We start from the raw sequence: 23,270 nt of genomic DNA, 5'->3' as shown, positions 1-23,270 counted from the left end.
TCATGTATAAAGTAGAATTCCTTTCAAAATTGCCTTGGAAGCATCAATTAACAGTCGCCATTGTTCTGGTTTATGTTCACTTCTCAGATATTTCATAACTCCATCAATGTCTCCAACAATTGTGGTAAACTGATGTTTTGACGCCATTAAAAACAGATAGTAGATGCCATTACTGTAGTCTGGAAGCTAGGAGCTCTGCTTTCTTTCAGTCCATCTGAGACATTAGGTGGGTGGCAAATAGTTGCTCAGTATTTTCAGTAATCTGTTTGTAAATTATCTGATCCTTCACTTTTAAGATTATCTTCAGTCGGCCTTTTTGGAATAGGTATTGACCTTTTCATCAGGTGATACAGGTCTCAAAGTTGATGAAATATTGGGGTATGTGATGTTTTTTGTTTTAGATGTACGATCAGCAACCTGTGTGAGACAAAAGTAACACTCTGAAATGTGATCATGGGGTTGCCTCCAAATCAGAGGGACAGTAAAAGGCAATGAGCTTTATTTTCCAGCAAGCCAAGCTCCAAGGTCAGTTGCAGAAGTTGAACACATATGTGGAGTCCATGGTTTGTCTTTGTCTGTCTCTAACTGGACTGCCAAAATTAAGTTTATAACCTTTCTTAATTAATGAAGTTATTGTCCTCCTAAATTGTCAACAAATATAACAAAAAACATTACTGTTACTCGCACACTTTTGAGAAGACATGTTGAAACATTCAGCAGATATATTTACAGTTGATGTTGTTATTCTTATCTATCACTCTAGATGATTATGAAAATTAGTAATAATGAAGATTAATTATTACCGATATTGCTTTTTATTATTTATTTACATTTTCTGAAGCATCAGTGTGCACTACAGGTATGAATTACAACAAAAAACCTATAAAAAAGTATTTCTTGAAAATTGAGGGTGAATAGAATTTAAGGATTTTTACCATTTAGCAGTTACATTTTAATTATTTCAGTGGCAGTATTTCAGAAAGCAAAATCATTGTTCTACAGTGCTATCAATTCGAAAAATTGATCAATATAAAGTTGGTTAATAAACACAACATTTTATTTAAAATAATAATTGTTTTTACTAATTAATGAGTCCTAACAAACTTCTAGTAGTTGTAAAAATAATTTTAGTTACAAGTGAATATAAAAATATATTTTATTAATAATAACAATATTAAGACATTTTCTTTAAATAGCATTATCAATCTATTTTACACACAAAATTACAAGAGGATATTTACTTTTATGGCCACTAAAGTAGATATTTCTTATTTAACAAATAATTTAATAATGTTTCAGAAAGTTAAGCAAAACAAACCATTAATTGTACGGGTTTTACTAAAATTTAGCTACATTGAAATAGTAGTATCTTGTTGTTCCTCTGAAATCAATATCTACAATAAAAAATAAAATAAATCAACAATATCAGTTGTTACCCAAATTGTAATCATAACATAACAGAATAATTATTTCAAATAAAATCTAAAATGAAGCAAGCAATAAATTAACAATTTGTTTATTATATAAATATTTAGTAATAAAATACATAATGTCATAATTAAGAAAAACACATTCACATAATTGATCAGAATGTTCAACACTACAATTATTCAAATCAGCTTCATATTGGTTAGGATTATACGATTTAATAGTTCTATTTGATATAATTAAACTCTCTAAAGCATTTATTAATTGCCTTTTACTTAAATCGATCTTACATTTCTTTAATTTCATAATAATTATATCACAATAAATTGGAAATAGTTGTTTAATTTGCTCATCGTTATAAACACAAAAATTATCAGATTCTGATATTGGATTCATCTCATATTTAGATAATTTACAACAAAATTTATAAAATGATAAATTATCTACTATGTTTATAGATTGCATCTTTATTAATTCAGCATTACAAAAATTAATAAAATTAATATATTGCAATTTTACTTCAGTGTATCTATCCAACTCTTCAGGAAGAACTAAAAGTAAATGTTTTATAAATGATTTAGCTGCATCATGAGGAAAGTCACCAGTATCTAATAATACTTTATGGCATGTTGCTTCTCCATTATTATTTCTTGCAGCAACATCAGCATTACCATATATAATTAATGCATTTATAAGTTCGGGACAGTTAGTGTAATGAAGTAGTGTATTCGATTCACAATCAACCAATTTTGCAAAAACACGTTTTTCTAAAACGGTTTTCATCATTTTAACTGATGTTTTTTTATGTATATCCATAAATAATGATCTATAGAAATAGAAATGGTTTATATCTAAGACAATACAATAAAATATTTTTTCAGCATAAATCAATTGACGACTTGAAAAAATATCGAAAATTAGTTGGAAAATTAGTTTATTATCTTTCTTTACTAAATCTGAATGATCAAAGATAAGCAAAATGGCAAGTTCAACATGACGAGAATATAATCGAGATAAAAATGATGTATGAAATACATCATCATTCTCATTAGTATCTTCTTTAACATATAAAAGTTCAATTAAAATCTTAATATCTGAAAAATTATTACAAACAAAAATTAAAGATGTTAAAGATGTTTGACGAAGTATTGTCCGATTTTTATGAACACTCGCTCCACTATCTAATAGTAAAACAAGAATATCTTCATTATCATAGACCAATTGAAATGCATGGTATAAAGCTGTACGACCATCTTTATCTATAGCATCCATATAGGCACCATTTTCAATTAATGTAGATATAATTTCTGTTTTAATACTTTTTTTACCATATCTATAATGTTTATCAAATAATATGACATACATTATTGGTGTTAAACCTTTATTATCACAAATATTTACATCAGCACCTTTCTGAATCACAAAACTCACATGCTCTTTATTATTATTAACATTTTTTAATATATACAATAAAAGTGTATTATTATTTTCATTATGAATGTTTATATTCACACCATTATCAATAAGTATTTGTATTACTTCTTTAAACATACGGGAATGAACAGCATGCTTTAAAGGTGTTAATCCATTGTTATCAATTACATTCACATCAGCTCCATATTCTATGAGTTTAATAATAACATCGATATCACACTCATACTTTATAGCATAAATTAGAGGTGAATATCCTTTGTTATCTGCCGCATTAATGTCGGCTCCATTATGCATGATATTAAAAATAATATTTTTGTTCATATTTAACTCTATTGCAAACATTAAAAATGTTTTACCATATTCATTTTTCTTATCATTGTTTCCAATTTGAATAATTTCTGCAATAAATTTATCATTGCTTTTCTTCACAACTTCTACATCGAACCAAAAATGATCATACCAATTATTTATTTTACTAAAATCAGCACCTTTTTTAATAAGTAAATTAATTACATCTTGATCATTATGATATATAACAGCATAAAGTAAAATTGTTCTGCAAGATTTATCTACTGCATTTACATCGGCTCCTGCATTAATCAATCCACCAATAATTTCATTACTGTTATTCTTAATTGCATACATTAAAGGTGTAACTCCATCAAAATCACATTTATTAACATTTGCACCTATATTTATCAATTTATTGATTATTTCTACCGTATAATTGTTATTTATTGCATATACTAAAGGTGTTAATCCGTATCTATCAATCGCATTAACATCTGCACCGTTATCAATAAGTGCTGATATAATTTCCTTATCTCTATTAAGCTTTAAAGCTATTAATAATGCTTTATCATTTACATCAAGGTTAAGGTATCTCATTTCATTAACGTTTACACCATTATTAATGATTTCTGTAATACAATCAACACAACTATTATGATTCAGTGCCAAATATAAAAGACGATTACATATTTTATTCATTGTGTTTATAGTGAATTGATTATAATTTAGTACATGTAAAAACTGTTTAATTCTACTTGTTTTAGACACTACATTAGTTAGGAAGGTATCACTTAACAAATAGCTTCCTGAGCTTTCATCAATGTATAATCCTCTCTTTATAAGTTCCAACCACAAATCTTCATCTGCATTCAGTGGAAATTTCATGAAAGGTTTTTCCCCGGAATAATTCTGACCATTGGTATCTGCACCTGAATCTATCAACAATTTAATCACTTCGATATCACCGCTACAAAAATTACTTACTGCTATATGTAATATTGAGTTTCCTAAACGGTCACATATTTCATTAACATTTGCCCCCATTTCTAATATTTCTTTTATGAAATTAACATCTCTTTTACTCTTTATAGATTGTAATAATGGTGAAACATGTCTTACATCTGTATGATTAATATTTCCACCTCTATCAATCAATCGTTGTATCATTTTGATATCCATACCAAGCCTTATAGCAGCAGTAATAATTGATGGTAAATTATTGGTAATGTCAAAAATATTTTTAACATCAAAATAATCTAATAAAATTATCAACATTTCTTTACTTTTTGTCTTATGAAATAAATAATATAATTTAAAATTTGTCATTATCATTTTGATTTCATTCGTATTCCTTTCCAATATTTCAACAACTTTAACGACGTCGTCATAAACGATTACTTCAACAATATTATCGTAACAGTTCGTTATGTTATATTTTGAAGGACCTGGAAACATCTTTAATATTCTTTCGAAAACTTTTGAAACTTCTTTACTTCTGATTTGATTTTACTAAAGATTTTTCAATCTAAAAAATGAAATTAAAAATATTTATAATTCAAATTTATTCTATGTACGATTTAAAACTAAAAATTGTTTATTATAAAATATTTCATTTTTTTCTCCAACTATATGCAAAAAATCCCACTGTTACAATTAAAATATAACAATAGAATAAGTAATGTTAGATAATACAACGTAAATCATTCATATTGTTAAATATTTTTTGAAAGTAAATCAACAGAATATAAATTTATTATTATTATCAAATCAGTGCAATGTTGATCACAAAAGTATGATGATGACTAATAGAGCACCAAATACCCCAGGAAAAATAAACATAGTAATTATTACATCTTATATTATTGTATTTCTATATACGGTGCATCACAATATATATACTTTTGTGGACTATCCCAAGGTTACACAACTAAATTTCTTCATAATACTTGTAACACTGTTAATACGTCATTAGTAAACAACATATCGATGGCATGAGTGAAGTGTAGGACATTATTCGATTCTGTACAAGGTTTCCAATCATTCCGTCTCGGCAAGTGCTTTTTTATTGTGTGGACTTTACGTGGATCTAAATCACTTTAAGTTAAACCATCCAAGCTTCTGACTTAAAGCAATATAAACTTGTCCTTTTTCAAATATTTTTTCCCTAAATCTACTTCAGCTCCATTTCATGTTGTACCTTGCAATTTGTGCACTGCTGCAGCCAAACTTAAAATTAAAGGTAGCATACGTCTTTCTACAGCTCCGTACCATTTAGTAGCTTCAAACATTGTACTTAACTACTGTAATAGGTACAAAACCATCTTTATCTTTTGTTTTTTTACTTATTGGTTCGTCATTGAATTTATTAACACAGCTTTTGGTAACTCACCCCTTTCCAGTTGGTCCCTTCGTACGGCAGGCCATTTGAATTATTTCAAAATTCCCATAGAGCTGCTAAGTAAACTACCAGAACTTAATATATTACACTGTAATAACTTATGAACGCTCTGTACTTGTACGTTATACAACAGGTCACCACAATTATTTATGTCTATCGGAATAACATTCCCAGGGGAGTTTTCCCAATTTTACAGCTTCTTGTGATTCATCAATAGCATTTTAATCAGACATAGAAAATTATAAAATAAAATTGAACCGACATCAAAGTACACTAGAATGAAGAAACAATTTTATCCAAATACTTAATTAATTCCTTAAATACTTTTTTGAATTAGGGTCAAAATATATGATCATACTTATGTGGTACTTGAATGGACTTATAGATTACATACCCATATATGAAAAGATGTAATAATCACAAACAGAAAAGCAGGCTTCTTACTTTTTAGCATATTTTGATAGCGATTCCAATTTTTAAAAGTAATTGTTTTCACATTATAACTACATTAACAACCAATGCCAGGGAAGTATAAAAACCTTGTTGTCAGTTTTTTTAATTTATAATTATGTTTAATAAAATTGGACAAGGATATGCTTAATTTTCTAGACTGAACATTTACAGTTAGAATAATGCAATACCCTTTAAATATGCTTTACTCTTTTTACCCTTTATAGGTTAGCCTGATCATGCAATTGTAGTTAATGGATGTGAAACTGTTTACACTGCCACCATTTAAAGAGTTAACGTTACTTATGCACATTATATTACAACAAAAGTAATAATGGGTTTGAAAAACAAACCAACATACTTGCCATTTATAGATCTAGAAAAGGCATTCGATAACGTAGACTGGAATAAAATGTTCAGCATTTTAAAAAAATTAGGGTTCAAATACAGAGATAGAAGAACAATTGCTAACATGTACAGGAACCAAACAGCAACAGTAATAATTGAAGAACATAAGAAAGAAGCCGTAATAAGAAAGGGAGTCTGACAAGGATTTTCCCTATCCCCGTTACATTTTAATCTTTACATGAAACTAGCAGTTAATGATGTTAAAGAAAAATTTAGATTTGGAGTAACAGTACAAGGTGAAAAGATAAAGATGCTACGATTTGCTGATGATATAGTAATTCTAGCCGAGAGTAAAAAGGATTTAGAAGAAACAATGAATGGCATAGATGAAGTCCTACGCAAGAACCATGGCATGAAAATAAACAAGTACAAAACAAAAGTAATGAAATGTATTAGAAATAACAAAGATGGACCAATGAATGTGAAAATAGGAGGAGAAAAGATTATGGAGGTAGAAGAATTTTGTTATTTGGGAAGTAGAATTGCTAAAGATGGACAAAGCAGGAGTGATATAAAATGCCGAATAGCACAAGCGAAACGAGCCTTCAGTCACAAATATTATTTGTTTACATCAAAAATTAATTTAAATGTCAGGAAAAATTTTTTGAAAGCATAGGTTTGAAGTGTCGCTTTATATGGAAGTAAAGCTTGGACAATCGGAGTATCTGAGAAGAAAAGATTAGAAGCTTTTGAAATCTGGTGCTATAGGAGAATGTTAAAAATCTGATGGTTGGATAAAGTGACAAATGAAGAGGTGTTGCGGCAAATAGATGATGAAAGAAGCATTTGGAAAAATATAGTTAAAAGAAGAGACAGACTTATAGGCCACATACTAAGGCATCCTGGAATAGTCGCTTTAATATTGGAAGGACAGGTAGAAGGAAAAAATTGTGTAGGCAGGCCACGTTTGGAGTATGTAAAACAAATTGTTAGGGATGTAGGTGGTATACTGAAATAAAAAAATATACTGAACATTTACAGTTAGAATAATGCAATACCCTTTATTCTTTTTACCCTTTATAGGTTAGCCTGATCATGCAATTGTAGTTAATGGATGTGAAGCTGTTTACACTGCCACCATTTAATGAGTTAATGTTACTTATGTGCATTACATTACAACAATAGTAATAATTTAAATAACAACATTAAAATGGATATTAAAAATAACTACAAGCAACCAATTTATCCTAAAGGAAATCGAAAAATATCATACTTAGATGTTCAGATAGCATTACTAAATTATTGCACTGATAAATAGTTATTTATTTTCCTTAATAGCATAATAGTTATTGTATGTCTGTTTCCACCATGTGGTGCCAGTTCAGAATATGCAATAAATACATTTTAAAAAATATATAAATACATGAAATTATGTTAAGTTTATATAAGATCACTGCATTACTTATTTCAAATAACATAAATTTAGTAAAATATGAATATAATAACAGTGAATTAAAATTTTTAACTTTTGGCCTTTTGGATCAGCTGGTCTTGGTTCGATCCCCTTTATAATCTAACACTTTTCATCTATCATTTTCCTCAATAACATACATGTCATCATGTCTGAGGTTGTAATTTAAAAAAAAAACAAATTACGGTATATTTACAATTCAATCAACTTAAGAAGTGTGGCCAAGATCACTCAATGTTGCCTCAATACTCGTGTGACTAATGATTGCCGTCTATTGAGCTTTTACATCAATTTTCTATTCAAACACAATATCCTCACATCACCCTTGATAATTTGGTTATCTATTCATGCATATCTATATATATATATATATATATATATATGCAGTACAACATTAAAGATGGTCCACTCATATATTTGATGAGACCATACCCTGGACAACAGTTTAACGACAGTGTTAAGCATACATTTAATTATTATCAGAAGAGTTGTTGAAAATGGTTTTGCAATACTTACTCATTTATATTTCAGAATATATAACCACCAACTTTAATCAAAATCAAAAAATGTGGACAATATAGTTTTGGCAATTTCTGTTATACAGGTGTGTGCAAAAGTAGATCATTATTATGATCTACAGTATTAATATATATATATATATATATCTGTTACTGTTCTATTCTTTTGTTCTGTTACGGTTATTTTCTTTTCTTTTCAGAGCACCATTGCTTAAATCATGGCTAGTAATTTGCCAAGGACCAATGTAAGTGGATAATCAAACAATACTGGAAGACAGAGAATGCTGAACAGGTTCAACAGAAAAGCACAGTTGAATTCAATACACCTCCACCAAGTAGACCATTAATTTACAGATGTGCGATAAATTTGATAGAACTGGGTCCATCTGTAATATGTCAAAGAGTGGCCGGAAAATGAAATGTTAGTTACTTAAGCATTTACTCAAAGCCCAACAAAAAACAAAAAGAGAGCTTCTGTTGAGTTAGACATTTCCCATAGATCTCTTTTTCATCTAATGCAACATTTAAGTTTGAAAATTTATCAACCAAGATTACTTCATGGATTAACAATCCATGCTGGAGGATGATCCAGATTGCCGTTTACAATTCTGCAAGATACTTTTAAATGAAGAAAGACAAGGTGATGTCATCATTCGAAAAATTTGTTGGTCTGATGAAGCAAATTTTAATCTGTAAGGAGCTGTTAGTAGTAATAACTATGACTATTACTCAACAGATAACCCCCATGTAATGATTGAAAAACAATTGAATCAACCTGGGGTTACAGTTTGGGCGTGCCTTTGATGTGAAGGGGTCATTGGGCCTGTTTTTTTTCATACAACTATTACCCATGACCTCATTTTTAACATGCTGAGGGATATTGGTATTCCACAATTACAGTTACAGCAGGATAATGAAGAGTTCTCTTTCTAACAAGATGGAGCTCCTCCCTGCAATGCTCTAACAGTGCGTGGGTTTCATGTTCATGACAAGTAATAACCCTACAGGTGGATAGGTCAACACGAGCCACTTGAATGGCTACCACTATCATCAGACCTTAGTCCAAAGGACTTTTTTTTGGGGTGATAACAAAAAAAAAACAACACTGTTGATGATGAATTACGTATCTTTTCAGCTGCCAACCATTACAAGCATTGCCAATATCCATTTTCTTTGGTAATGGGGTTCCATGTTTTAGATTTTCTAGCGAGATCTTTCAATATATTCATCGCAAACATTTGCAAGGCTTCTTTGAAAATGTCTACACTGCTATGCAGAAAATGCATCTTTAAAGACTTATTGCACGTCATATTTCTATATGCCTCAATCATATTGTAAATTATCTCCTTGTAATTAGGTGCTTTGTGTTATCCAAGAAAGTTATTAACAACAGATTTGAATGTTTTCCAAGCTTCCCATTCTGTTCCCTGAAGCAACGCATCAAAATGTATGTCTTTCATTAGATCTCATATCTGGGGCCCAATGGAGATTACATTCCTTGATTTTGATATCACTAATTTTAGGAATCTCCCACAGGTACTGGAATCCCTTTTGCTTTTGATTCATGATCTTCATATAATTTTTCATCAAACCAAGTATGATATGTAGCAGAGGCACGTGTGTTTTATGTGGATGTGCAAATGGTTCATGTAAAATGTTCTTTGTTCCAGGTACAAAGTGTTCATACATAAACCATTCTTTCACAGTGTAATGTAACGTTTTTTTGTTCTGCTATCAACCTCACATAGGAAACACTTATGCCTTGTATAACCAAACTGCATTCTGGCAAGCAGTGCTATAACTTTTAAGTCACCACGTATCTTCCATCAGCAAGTACTATAAATCACAAAATCAAGTAAATGTTTTTCATCGTCCCTTACAACTCCATCATATTTATAGCATAGAAATCAGGGCACAATTGGAAACAAATTTCATGTATAAAGTAGAATTCCTTTCAAAATTGCCTTGGAAGCATCTATAAACAGTCGCCATTGTTCTGGTTTATGTTCACTTCTCAGATATTTCATAACTCCATCAATGTCTGTGGAAAAGGCCATATTATCCTTCGAAGAAACGAACAGTAGTAAATGTTTTTCATAATTGTGGTAAACAGATGTTTTGACGCCATTAAAACCAGATAGTAGATGCCATTACTGTTGTCTGGAAGCTAGGAGCTCTGCTTTCTTTCAGTCCATCTGAGACATTAGGTGGGTGGCAAATAGTTGCTCAGTATTTTCAGTAATCTGTTTGTAAATTATCTGATCCTTCACTTTTAAGATTATCTTCAGTCGGCCTTTTTGGAATAGGTATTGACCTTTTCATCAGGTGATACAGGTCTCAAAGCTGATGAAATATTGGAGTATGTGATTTTTTTGTTTTAGATGTACGATCAGCAACCTGTGTGAGACAAAAGTAACACTCTGAAATGTGATCATTGGGTTGCTTCCAAATCAGAGGCACAGTAAAAGGCATTCTTTTCAGCTTCTTTTTCCATCAAGCCAAGCTAGCTCAATTGCAGAAGTTGAACACATATGTGGAGTCCATGGTTTGTCTTTGTCTGTCTCTAACTGGACTGCCAAAATTAAGTTTATAACCTTTCTTAATTAATGAAGTTATTGTCCTCCTAAATTGTCAACAAATATAACAAAAAACATTACTGTTACTCGTACACTTTTGAGAAGACATGTTGAAACATTCAGCAGATATATTTACAGTTGATGTTGTTATTCTTATCTATCACTCTAGATGATTATGAAAATTAGTAATAATGAAGATTAATTATTACCGATATTGCTTTTTATTATTTATTTACATTTTCTGAAGCATCAGTGTGCACTACAGGTATGAATTACAACAAAAAACCTATAAAAAAGTATTTCTTGAAAATTGAGGGTGAATAGAATTTAAGGATTTTTACCATTTAGCAGTTACATTTTAATTATTTCAGTGGCAGTATTTCAGAAAGCAAAATCATTGTTCTACAGTGCTATCAATTCGAAAAATTGATCAATATAAAGTTGGTTAATAAACACAACATTTTATTTAAAATAATAATTGTTTTTACTAATTAATGAGTCCTAACAAACTTCTAGTAGTTGTAAAAATAATTTTAGTTACAAGTGAATATAAAAATATATTTTATTAATAATAACAATATTAAGACATTTTCTTTAAATAGCATTATCAATCTATTTTACACACAAAATTACAAGAGGATATTTACTTTTATGGCCACTAAAGTAGATATTTCTTATTTAACAAATAATTTAATAATGTTTCAGAAAGTTAAGCAAAACAAACCATTAATTGTACGGGTTTTACTAAAATTTAGCTACATTGAAATAGTAGTATCTTGTTGTTCCTCTGAAATCAATATCTACAATAAAAAATAAAATAAATCAACAATATCAGTTGTTACCCAAATTGTAATCATAACATAACAGAATAATTATTTCAAATAAAATCTAAAATGAAGCAAGCAATAAATTAACAATTTGTTTATTATATAAATATTTAGTAATAAAATACATAATGTCATAATTAAGAAAAACACATTCACATAATTGATCAGAATGTTCAACACTACAATTATTCAAATCAGCTTCATATTTGTTAGGATTATACGATTTAATAGTTCTATTTGATATAATTAAACTCTCTAAAGCATTTATTAATTGCCTTTTACTTAAATCGATCTTACATTTCTTTAATTTCATAATAATTATATCACAATAAATTGGAAATAGTTGTTTAATTTGCTCATCGTTATAAACACAAAAATTATCAGATTCTGATATTGGATTCATCTCATATTTAGATAATTTACAACAAAATTTATAAAATGATAAATTATCTACTATGTTTATAGATTGCATCTTTATTAATTCAGCATTACAAAATATATAAAATTAGTATATTGTAATTTTACTTCAGTGTATCTATCCAACTCTTAAGGAAGAACTAAAAGTAAATGTTTTATAAATGATTTAGCTGCATCATGAGGAAAGCCACCAGTATCTAAAAATACTTGGTGGCATGTTGTTTCTCCATCATTATTTCTTGCAGTAACATCAGCATTACCATATATAATTAATGCATTTATAAGTTCAGGACCAATAGTGTAATGAAGTAGTGTATTCGATTCACAATCAACCAATTTTGCAAAAACACGTTTTTCTAAAACGGTTTTCATCATTTTAACTGATGTTTTTTTATGTATATCCATAAATAATGATCTATAGAAATCAAAATAGTTTATATCTAAGACAATGCAATGAAATATTTTTTCAGCATAAATCGATTGACGACTTGAAATGTATTGAAAATTAGTTGGAAAATTAGTTTATTATTTTTCTTTACTAAATCTGAATGATCAAAGATAAGTAAAATGGCAAGTTCAACATGATGACAATATAATTGAAATAAAAATGATGTATGAACTGCATCATCATTCTCATTAATATCTTCTTTACCATATAAAACTTCAATTAAAATTTTAACATCTAAAAAATTATTACAAACAGAAATTAAAGGTGTTTTACTTTCACGAAGATTTGTCAGATATTTATGAACACTCGCTCCACTATCTAATAGTAAAACCAGAATATCGTCATTATCATTGTCCCTTTGAAATGCATGGCATAAAGCTGTACGACCATCTTTATCTAAAGCATCTATATAGGCACCATTTTCAATTAATGTAGACATAATTTCTGTTTTAATACTTTTTTTACCATACTGAACGTGTTTATCAAATAATATGACATACATTATTGGCGTTATACATCAGCACCTTTCTGAATCACAAAACTCACATGCTCTTTATTATTATTAACATTTTTTTAATATATACAATAAAAGCATATTATTATTTTCATTATGAATGTTTATATTCACATAATTATCAATAAATATTTCTATTATTTCTTTAAACATACGGGAATGAACAGCACGCTTTAAAGGTGTTAATCCATTGTTATCGATTACATACACATCAGCTCCATGTTCTATGAGTTTAATAATGACATCCATATCACACTCATACGTTATAGCATAAATTAGAGGTGAATATCCTTTGTTATCTGCCGCATTAATGTCGGCTCCATTATGTATGATATTAAAAATAATATTTTTGTTCATATTTAACTCTATTGCAAACATTAAAAATGTTTTACCATATTCATTTTTCTTATCATTGTTTCCATTTTGAATAATTTCAGCATAAATTTATGATTGCTTTTCTTCACAACTTCCACAATGATCAAAAATTATCATACTTACCATTTATTTTACTTAAATCAGCTCCTTTTGTAATAAGTAAATTAAAGACATCTTGATTATTACAAAATATAACAGCATACTGTAAAATTGTTCTTCCAGATTTATCTACTGCATTTACATCGGCTCCAGCATTAATCAATCCACCAATAATTTCATTACTGTTATTCTTAATTGCATACATTAAAGGTGTAACTCCATCACAATCACACTTATTGACATCTGCACCTAAATTAATCAATTTATTGATTATTTCTACTTTATAATTGTTATTTATTGCATATACTAAACGTAATTCGTGTCCATCAATCGCATTAACATCTGCACCGTTATCAATAAGTGCTGATATAATTTCCTTATCTCTATTAAGCTTTAAAGCTATTAATAATGCTTTATCATTTACATCAAGGATAAGGTATCTCATTTCATTAACGTTTACACCATTATTAATGATTTCTGTAATACAATCAACACAACTATTTTGATTCAGTGCCAAACATAGAAGACGATTACATATTTTATTTATTGTGTTTATAGTGAATTGATTATAATTTAGTACATGTAAGAACTGTTTAATTCTACTTGTTTTTGACACTACATTAGTGGAAATTTCATGAAAGGTGTTTCCCCGGAATAATTCTGAGGATTGACATCTGCACCTGAATCTATCAACAATTTAATCACTTCGATATCACCGCTACAAAAGTTACTTACTGCTATATGCAATATTGTATTTCCTAAACGGTCACATATTTCATTAACATCTGCACCCATTTCTAATATTTCTTTCATGAAATTAACATTTCTTTTACTCTTTACAGATTGTAATAATGGTGAATCATGTCTTGCATCTGTATTGTTAATATTTCACCTCTGTCAATCAATCGTTGTATCATTTTGATATCCATACCAAGCCTTATAGCAGCAGTAATAATTGATGGTAAATTATTGGTAATATCAAAAATATTTTTAACATCAAAATAATCTAATAAGATTATCAACATTTCTTTACTTTTTGTCTTATAAAATAAATAATATAATTAAAAATTTGTCATTATCCTTTTGATTTCATTCGTATTCCTTTCCAATATTTCAACAACTTTATCGACGTCGTCATAAACAATTCCTTCAACAATATTATCATAACAGTTCGTTATGTTATATTTTGAAGGACCTGGAAACATCTTTAATATTCTTTCGAAAACTTTTGAAACTTCTTTACTTCTGATTTGATTTTACTAAAGATTTTTCAATCTAAAAAATGAAATAAAAAATATTATTAATTTAAATTTATTCTATGTACGATTTAAAAGTAAAAATTGTTTATTATCAAATAATTCATTTTTTTCTCCAAATATATGCAAAAGATTCCACTGTTACAATTAAAATATAACAATAGAATAAGTAATGTTAGATAATACAACGTAAACATTCATATTGTTAAATATTTTTTGAAAGTAAATCAACAGAATATAAATTTATTATTATTATCAAATCAGTGCAATGTTGATCACAAAAGTATGATGATGGCTAATATGGCACCAAATACCCCGGGAAAAATAAACATAGTAATTATTACATCTTATATTATTGTATTTCTATATATGCTGCATCACATGAACTTTTGTGGAGTCTCCTAAGGTTGGACAACTAAATTTCTTCATAATATTTGTAACACACTGTTGATACATTATTAGTAATCAACATATCGATGGCATGAGTGAAGTGTAGGACATATTCAATTCTGTACAAGGTTTCCAATCATTCCGTCTTAGCAAGTGCTTTTTTATTGTGTGGGCTATTAAGGACTTTACGTGGATCTAAATCACTTAAAGTTAAACCATCCAAGCTTCTGACTTAGAGCAATATAAACTTGTCCTTTTGCAAATACTTTTTTACCTAAATCTACTACAGCTCCATTTCATGTTGTACCTTGCAATTTGTGGACTGCTGCAGCCAAACTTAAAATTAAAGGTAGCATACGTCTTTCTACAGCTCCGTACCATTTAGTAGCTTCAAACATTGTACTTAACTACTGTAATAGGTACACAACCATCTTTATCTTTCATTTTTTTACCTATTGGTTCGTCATTGAATTTATTAACACAGCTTCTGTTAACTCATCCCTTTGCAGTTGGTCCCTTTGTAAGGCAGGGCATTTGAATTTCTTCACAATTCCCATAGAGCTATTAACTAAACTACCAGAACTTAATATACTACACTGTAACATAACTCTTGAACCCTCTGCGCTTGTATATTATATACATATAATATACAATAACATATAATATATTATAACAAGCCACCACAATTATTGATGTCTACCAGAATAACATTCCCGGGGGAGTTTTCCCAATGTTGCAGTTTCTTTGAGATGCTTTTTCAGATGCAGAAAATGCATATATATATAATTTTATTTGTTTATTTTTTAAATAATTATTAAAAATAAAATAATTCAGTACTGAATTACTGTAACGATAAATATCCTTATTCCATTTTGATAATTGCATGAAAATTGTAAAAAATAATATATATTTTAATTTCTGAGAACCTTATCTTATACTTGATAGCATCTCGTTACATTATTTCTCTGCAATTTTTTCTTATTTTTCTCATTTTTGCATTTCTTTGAGGGTATTTATTCTCAAGTACTTATATAAGTGAATAAAAGTGAAGCAGATTTCTGGTCATCTTCAGTAAAATTGCATACTTTTACACTAGCAGAAATATATAGAAGAAATAATCTCAAGAAACGAGTTTTCATACTTTTTAAACCTGTCAGCCCATTCAATAACAAGTGCCTAAAATTAAGCAACCGATACATAATAGCAGATAAATTAATTTTATAAAAAAAAAAAAAGGATGTAAGCTACTAAAATTATTATCTCTATCAAAATAACTAACATATAATATATAAAACTGACATATATCATACAAAATGCTTACTTGGTCCCCCACCAGTAAATAAAAATAAGTTAGTTCAGAATGGTGGAAACCACAAGTTTAAAGAATTGACAAAACAATGGAATCAATTATGAGGGACTACCCACACGAAGGATATATATTAAATCAGTCAAGGTTCATGAAAAGCAGAAAAATAATCATATTTATAAAGGTCTTGCAGGAAAACAATAAAGATCTTATCACTTCATTTGGAATAATTTTAGATTTTGAGGAAATACAGAGGATACAATATAGACAATTTAAATTAAAAAAATTAACAAAAATAATGGTCCTCAATACCAGCATTTTAACTTGTGTACATTACTCTGCTTTCTTATTGGAGAAAGAATAACAATATATTTACAAAGGATATCAGATGTTGAATTAACACCAGATGACTAGTAAAACATAGTTTTCTAGAAACATTAGTTTCTTTGAAGAACAAAAATTTGTTGTAAAGAAGTCAAAAGCAGAGAATATAAACTGTTGCATTGGAGTGCAAGTGTGAGGTCTTCCCTCACACGGCACATGTAATGTAAATGCAGTCTTTGGAGGTATTATTGTAATATTTTGTTGAATAAGCTGAAATGAAAAATGGAAATATTTTGGACACGATGAGACAGCAGCATATGGATGGGCGGGTTCAAGAACCAAGAAGAGTAAAATATGTTGAAGCAAGTGACAAGAATTGAGGTCAATATCAAAAGGAAAAGGGACAAAACTCAAGTAGGGAGTGTAAGGATATGAGCCCAACAGCGATTTACAAATGCTAGCATCAACTCTGAGATTTACCCATTTAATTATCTAGTATTAAGAATGTGTTCACACATCAGAACTTCATCACAGGCAATCAGAATCAATTCTCATTATTGGCATTGAAAGTTTTAATCGCACCAAAATCATATAGCCCGTGAATTATAAGCGTTAAAACATCATTTAAATTTATTACAATTTTTTAACCTAACAATCACTCCTTTTACTAAACATAATGATTAAAAATATATTTTTTAATATGATCATTTCTGTTAGTACGAAAATGGGGATACGGGCGCCTGGCTGAATGAGGTCACGAATTCAAGATGGCGGTGGTCGGCCATCTTGCATTGTAACGTCAGTGGCGCTCGTAGTCTGTCAGTGTTGCCAACCAGGTTATATATTTTGTATTACATTATTGAAGTAATATTTCAAAGGAAGAAGCACTGTTGAAGGAGTGTTGGTAGCACTGATGAATTGTTTAATTGTTGATTGCGACTAACGTCAATGAGTCTGGGTCGTTTATTGTCGCAGCCGGGTTCTTCTTCTGCCTCTTCGTCGACGGTGTCGCTTTCGTCGCCGCTGCTTGATGGTCGTCGTCCGTATGCTGCTTCGAACGCTCTGTTGAGCTCGTCGTCGTCTGCTCCTGGAACCGCACCCTCTTCTTGCCGCGACGATTCCCCGCAGTCGTCACTGAGGCCGTCCCCTTCGACAACGATTCATCGGTCGACGTATATACGACGTATATAACGACGTATATACGGTTTGTAATAAAGGCCTGAACAAGTGCAATACAATATATATATTGGGTCCGCCGAATTCGGTTAAAAACTATTTCTTTGACGCTCTAGGGTCGTTCTTCTTAAACCCGGGTTATATTATCAGCCCCAGTGGCAACGAACAATTTCCGTTTACGGGCGGCCTGGCACGGCGTGTAAATATTTGGAATGAAGCCCGCCTCGATCTCTACTATTATGAGGATATAAAACAAATTATGGCCGGGGATCAGTTAGAGGTGCAGGTTAAAAACCATCCTCCTAGAATCCATCCGATTCGAGAAAACATCCCTTATTGTTTTAAGCAATAGAGTTGTTCCCGAACGACCGTGCCTTTTTTATAAGGATGCGTAAATATGAATGGCGTTCATGTGGCTTTTTAGCTCGATGCCGTAGTAAGCCCGACCCTGTGGCTGTAGGACTGCTGTTATGTTGGGGAGCGGATGTTAGGAAACTGAAGGACGGGACACGAACGTACGCTTTAAATATATTGAAAATACAATTAAGCTTTTTTTTACAGATAGATCGGAATTATTGTAATTAAATAGAATATGTAGTCGCAATGTATTGTAAGGTATAATTGAAAATAAACATGTTAGTCGATAATACACATTTATCTTTTATTTATACAAATTACCTTAATATTCACAATTTTATTTACAGATTAAATATAAATGTTATGTTTTGCGGACAGATAAGACTCAAAGTATGTAGTAATGTCACAAATATCATTTGTTGACATTAAAATAACATTAAAACCGTCTGTATCTGTACGATAAATGTTTTATAACAACAGATTTCACTTTTGAGGTCACACTAAACGTATTATTTAAGATATAATTGAGTCTATATTTGGCATTTTGTTTATTAACAAAATCGCCTGATACGCAGCTTGCAACAGTATCTGACGTTGACGGCATGACGCTCTCACGTTCTAGTCGTGTGAGTTTATAGTCCTCCGTAACAAGGTTATCGCCGTCCAGGTTTGACCAATAGCCGAACGCGTCGGAGATGTCGGCTGACGTCTTAATGAACGACTTATCTCCGAGACATTGGCCCTGAGGTCGGCCGTATGTTTCGTTATTATACGGTAAATCAAAACTGTATTTAATATCTATTTCCGTATCTATTTTGCAAATACATACGGAGGATTGTATATGAGCGTCGTTCATATCATTAATATAAGAATTATTTGGCAATACGCCAACATGCATTGTAGGCGGCAAAAGACCGCCGTTATATTGGTACAGGCCGTGCGACATAAAGTCCAGAAGGGAGGGCTGCTGCATCTTGATGAAACTGAGAGGACCCCGATGGGATGCCACGGGAAAGGCAAGACAGGGGGGCAGTCGACTACCACGACACTCCGACATTCCTGCGCATAGCCTAACGGCGGTGGCCGGGGATGTTGGGGGTGTTTTAAAAAAACTAAAATAAAAGAACACTTTATTCTTAAATGTGATATTTCATTTTTAGTATCGAGTAAGGTTTAGAATTAGTCTACTACATATCTAATTTAACAAATAAAAATGAAAAGTAAATAAATTAAAATATAATTGAAAAGTTAATTAACGGAATAAAAACTAAAAGTGAAATAAAAAGTACAGTTTGAAAAAATTAAACTGTTTTTAAAAGTTTGAAAGGGATAAAAATACCTGTTTTGGGCAGCCATTGTATATGGAAATATAAAAAACATGGTGAAGCAACCAAAAATATTTTGGTTGGATCACTTCAGTGACTGTTATAAATAAATATAAGTAAATACAGTGACTGTTATGAATAATGTAGTTGTTTATGAGTTATCAGAACATTTCAAACTATACTTACACTGATTGCACTTTTCTGATGAAGGATATTGAAAGTCATGCAGAATATTTAATAATATTTATCATGCAGAAAATATTGAAGGTTGTTACACCCACAGTCTGTTTGGTCAGTCTGCCAAATATTGTTACATTGAATGTTGTGTTCAGTCAGTACTGAATGATTTTATAACCTTGTGTTAGTATCGATTCAAGTCATGAGGGCTTATAAATTTGAACTACACTGCATCAAATTTCATATGTGTATTTAAATTGACTACCAACATTAAAAAGATTTTTCAGATTTTTAAAAAGTATTCTTTTGGTTGAATGAAGTATTTTGAGTGATATTATTGTTTAAACACTGGTAGATTATCAGTTAAAGACAATTATCACTCAGGGTAGCAAACTAGAATTCTGTACAGAAGAATTGAGAGGAAAGTGTTAGGAGAAGACCAATTTGGTTTCAGGAAAAGTAAAGGGACAAGGGAAGCAATTTCAGCGCTCAGATGAATAATGGAAAGAAGATTAACGAAAAGAAACCAACATACTTGGGGTTTATAGACCTAGAAAAGGCATTCAATAACTTAGACTGAAATAAAATGTTCAGCATTTTAGAAAAATTAGGATTCAAATACAGAGATAAAAGAAAATTGCTAACATTTGCTGGAAAAACAGCAACAGTAATAATTGAAGAACATTAGAAAGAAGCCGTAATAAGAAAGGGAGTTTGACAAGGTTGTTCCCTATCCCTGGTAATTTTTAATCTTTACAGAGAACTAGCAGTTAATGATGTTAAAGAACAATTTAGATCTGGAGTAACAGCACAAGCTGAAAAGATAAATATACTACAATTTGCTGATGATATAGTAATTCTAACTGAGAGTAAAATGGATTTAGAAGGAACAATGAACAGCATGGATGAAGTCCTATGCAAGAACTATGTAAAAATAAACAGGAACAAAATAAAAGTAATGAGATGTAGCAGAAATAAAGAAGGTGGACCACTAAATCTAAAAATAGGTAGAGAAAAGATTATGGAGGTAAAAGAATTTTGTTATTTGGGAAGTAGAATTACTGAAGATTGACGAAGTAGGAGATATATGCAAGGAACAAGGCCAAATAGTTGTAGAAATGATACTGTCCTAAGTAGTTATTACAAATGATTAACACCAATGTAAATTAACATCAGAAAATACATATTTAGTTACAATTACGAGGTAAAATATGTAACAAAGGGAAGATGTACTGAAAAGTAACATTATTAAGTTGCAAAAATATATATTTCAGTTAAAAGCTCTGCTATAAGGATAAGTAAATGCTAACAAGCAGGCTAAAATATAAAAGGCTATTATGAAAGCTGTTGTGATCATGCAAAATCATGGTTATGTATGATTAACACTGCATCCTTGACATTTGTGATATGCACAGTGCCTGTATCTAAGCCCACAAGGCTGATCTAGTGGTTGGTTAACATTCAAACATATCACCCTCTGAAGTAATACCTTACGGTTGTTACAAAGACTAAACAGAAAATGAAAGGTCCCAGTATCCTGGGGCTTTTTGAGTGTTTTAAAAAAATTGTTTTAATTTTGTAATAGGTGAATAATATTAACATATTTAAAAAGAGAACAAAATGCAGTTTATTTTAATATATTGTATTAATACCTATTTTACCTACTTAAAATTATGATGTTCTAAAAGTTACATACATATGAAGAAAATAAAAAATTGTGATACTTTTTTAAACATACTTAGCTTCAGTGTGGTAAATTTTGAAACAGTCAGGTATACAAAAAGCTACTGCACACTCAGAACACCACCAAGTAGTTTCCTTTTTTCTAGCTTTCCCTGAGGCTTTGTTTTTTCAGAGCAGACTTTATAGACCTTTTGAGGACTGCACTTTCTTTTCAGTTTGGGGTATTTTCTAAGGAAAGTGATGACCTGTAAGTAAGTCTTTGTTTTTACTGCTGTTGGTGTGGTTTACTGTGCAAGAACTCCTGCCTTTTATTCTAAAGACATTCCAATTGATATAATAAATTTTTTTTAAATGACATTTATGCCCCATGGGTGATGGTCGTGATTCCCATGATAAAATAAAGGCACTGGCAATTTTGTTCATAAATAAATGAAAAAAATAATTTTTTCAGCCATTTATTTACTTACATTAGAATGGATAGTATGAAATAATATGGTAATTTTTATCCATCCGTTTTATTTTTATTATAATTGATAATCATATACGGTTTTTTGTTTTTGAAATCAAAAACTAACATGTGCCCCAAGAGCACATATGTACTTCACTTTGTCATTCTATGAACTGAAGATAACTTAAATACTTCTCTAGTGTCTTCAATTTGACACACAAGAGATGATTTCTTCTCATGTAGACTCGTTTCTGTCTAGCTTTTTTTTTTTTTTTTTTTTTTACTAAATTTATTTTTGGCAACTCTTTCCAATAGGACATTCAGCATTAGTCTGTTCAGCATTCAGCAATAGTTTTATGCCATAAACAAGAAATCGTATCCTGCCTCTAAATCCACATACCCCATCATTAACTGTCAAATTTTCCCTTTGAGAAAAGGATGTGGCTATTGGCGATTTAGAGATCAAATGGTTAAAAAAAAACCTGGGTTCACAGTCCGAATCTTCACAAAAATGGGATTCAGGTAACGTTTCACAAATTAATCTATGTTTTGAGATCGTGAATATACATATTTGGAGAGAAAACTATATAACTTGGCACTAAAGTATGCACTAATAATTATTATTTTTACTTACGAATAAAAAAAAAATTACACACAAAAACGTAACTACATTGTTTACACTGAATTCTACGGCACAAACATCTTATCTAACTAAAACATGTAAGGAAACTTTATTCTTGATACTCGATTTTCAAAAATATCCGGCAGAGTGCGGAATAAAACAAAAGAATCATTCCAAAAGAACTAAAGAACCACCGTTAAAGCGTAACAACGAATTCAATCTGTATGAAATTTATAAAAGAATTAAATACGAATGCCTGTGGATTTCATTGGCTCCAGTCACTACGAAAATGTCGATAGCCCACGACATCCACGGGCTTAGGATTCAAAGTGTTAAAGGTAGAATAAATTCTGACAGGACTTGAATTCGGATAATAGCCCAGTAGTTTAATTTTGTTATTAGTACCGAGCGACTATCAAGAGGTTGATGTGCAACTAGTTAAACTGTATAAATATGGTTGCCGTACATAACTTTGCATGGTAGAATTTTCACAAACAAAAATAAACTGAATGGCATATCAGTGTAACGGTCAACATTCATCTTAATAATGGAAATATCGTTGGTTAAGTTGACAGCTGAGTCATTATTCATCTTTCTTTTTTTTTCTGTTTA

The 23,270-nt window shown here is 30.2% G+C and overlaps 3 protein-coding genes across 4 annotated transcripts in view; all 3 read right to left on the bottom strand.

Moving 5' to 3' along the window:
• Window positions 1-22,770, bottom strand: part of LOC142333968 (uncharacterized) — a 111,156-nt gene extending 88,386 nt beyond the window's left edge. Inside the window, exon 1 of one of the 2 annotated variants that reach the window (XM_075381623.1) lies at window positions 21,644-22,770. The gene's annotated coding sequence lies outside the window, so the exon portion shown is untranslated. The remainder of the gene's footprint in view (window positions 1-21,643) is intronic. The other variant, XM_075381628.1, reaches the window with a different exon arrangement.
• On the bottom strand, window positions 1,143-14,205 carry LOC142334004 (uncharacterized). Its single transcript, XM_075381671.1, has 3 exons — window positions 13,603-14,205; window positions 12,366-12,573; window positions 1,143-4,659 (listed from the first exon to the last, which is right to left on the bottom strand). Exons 1-3 carry the CDS (start codon window positions 14,037-14,039, stop codon window positions 1,483-1,485), a joined length of 3,822 nt encoding a protein of 1,273 aa, XP_075237786.1. The 5' UTR covers window positions 14,040-14,205; the 3' UTR covers window positions 1,143-1,482.
• LOC142333970 (uncharacterized) lies at window positions 11,821-13,239 on the bottom strand. Its single transcript, XM_075381629.1, has one exon. It carries the CDS (start codon window positions 13,106-13,108, stop codon window positions 12,599-12,601), a length of 510 nt encoding a protein of 169 aa, XP_075237744.1. The 5' UTR covers window positions 13,109-13,239; the 3' UTR covers window positions 11,821-12,598.
• Window positions 22,771-23,270: the final 500 nt, after the last annotated feature.

Source organism: Lycorma delicatula, chromosome 13 (genome assembly GCF_047948215.1).
Source record: "Lycorma delicatula isolate Av1 chromosome 13, ASM4794821v1, whole genome shotgun sequence".
Taxonomy (NCBI): Eukaryota; Metazoa; Arthropoda; class Insecta; order Hemiptera; family Fulgoridae; genus Lycorma; species Lycorma delicatula.
This window is presented reverse-complemented; position numbering and strand designations above follow the sequence as displayed.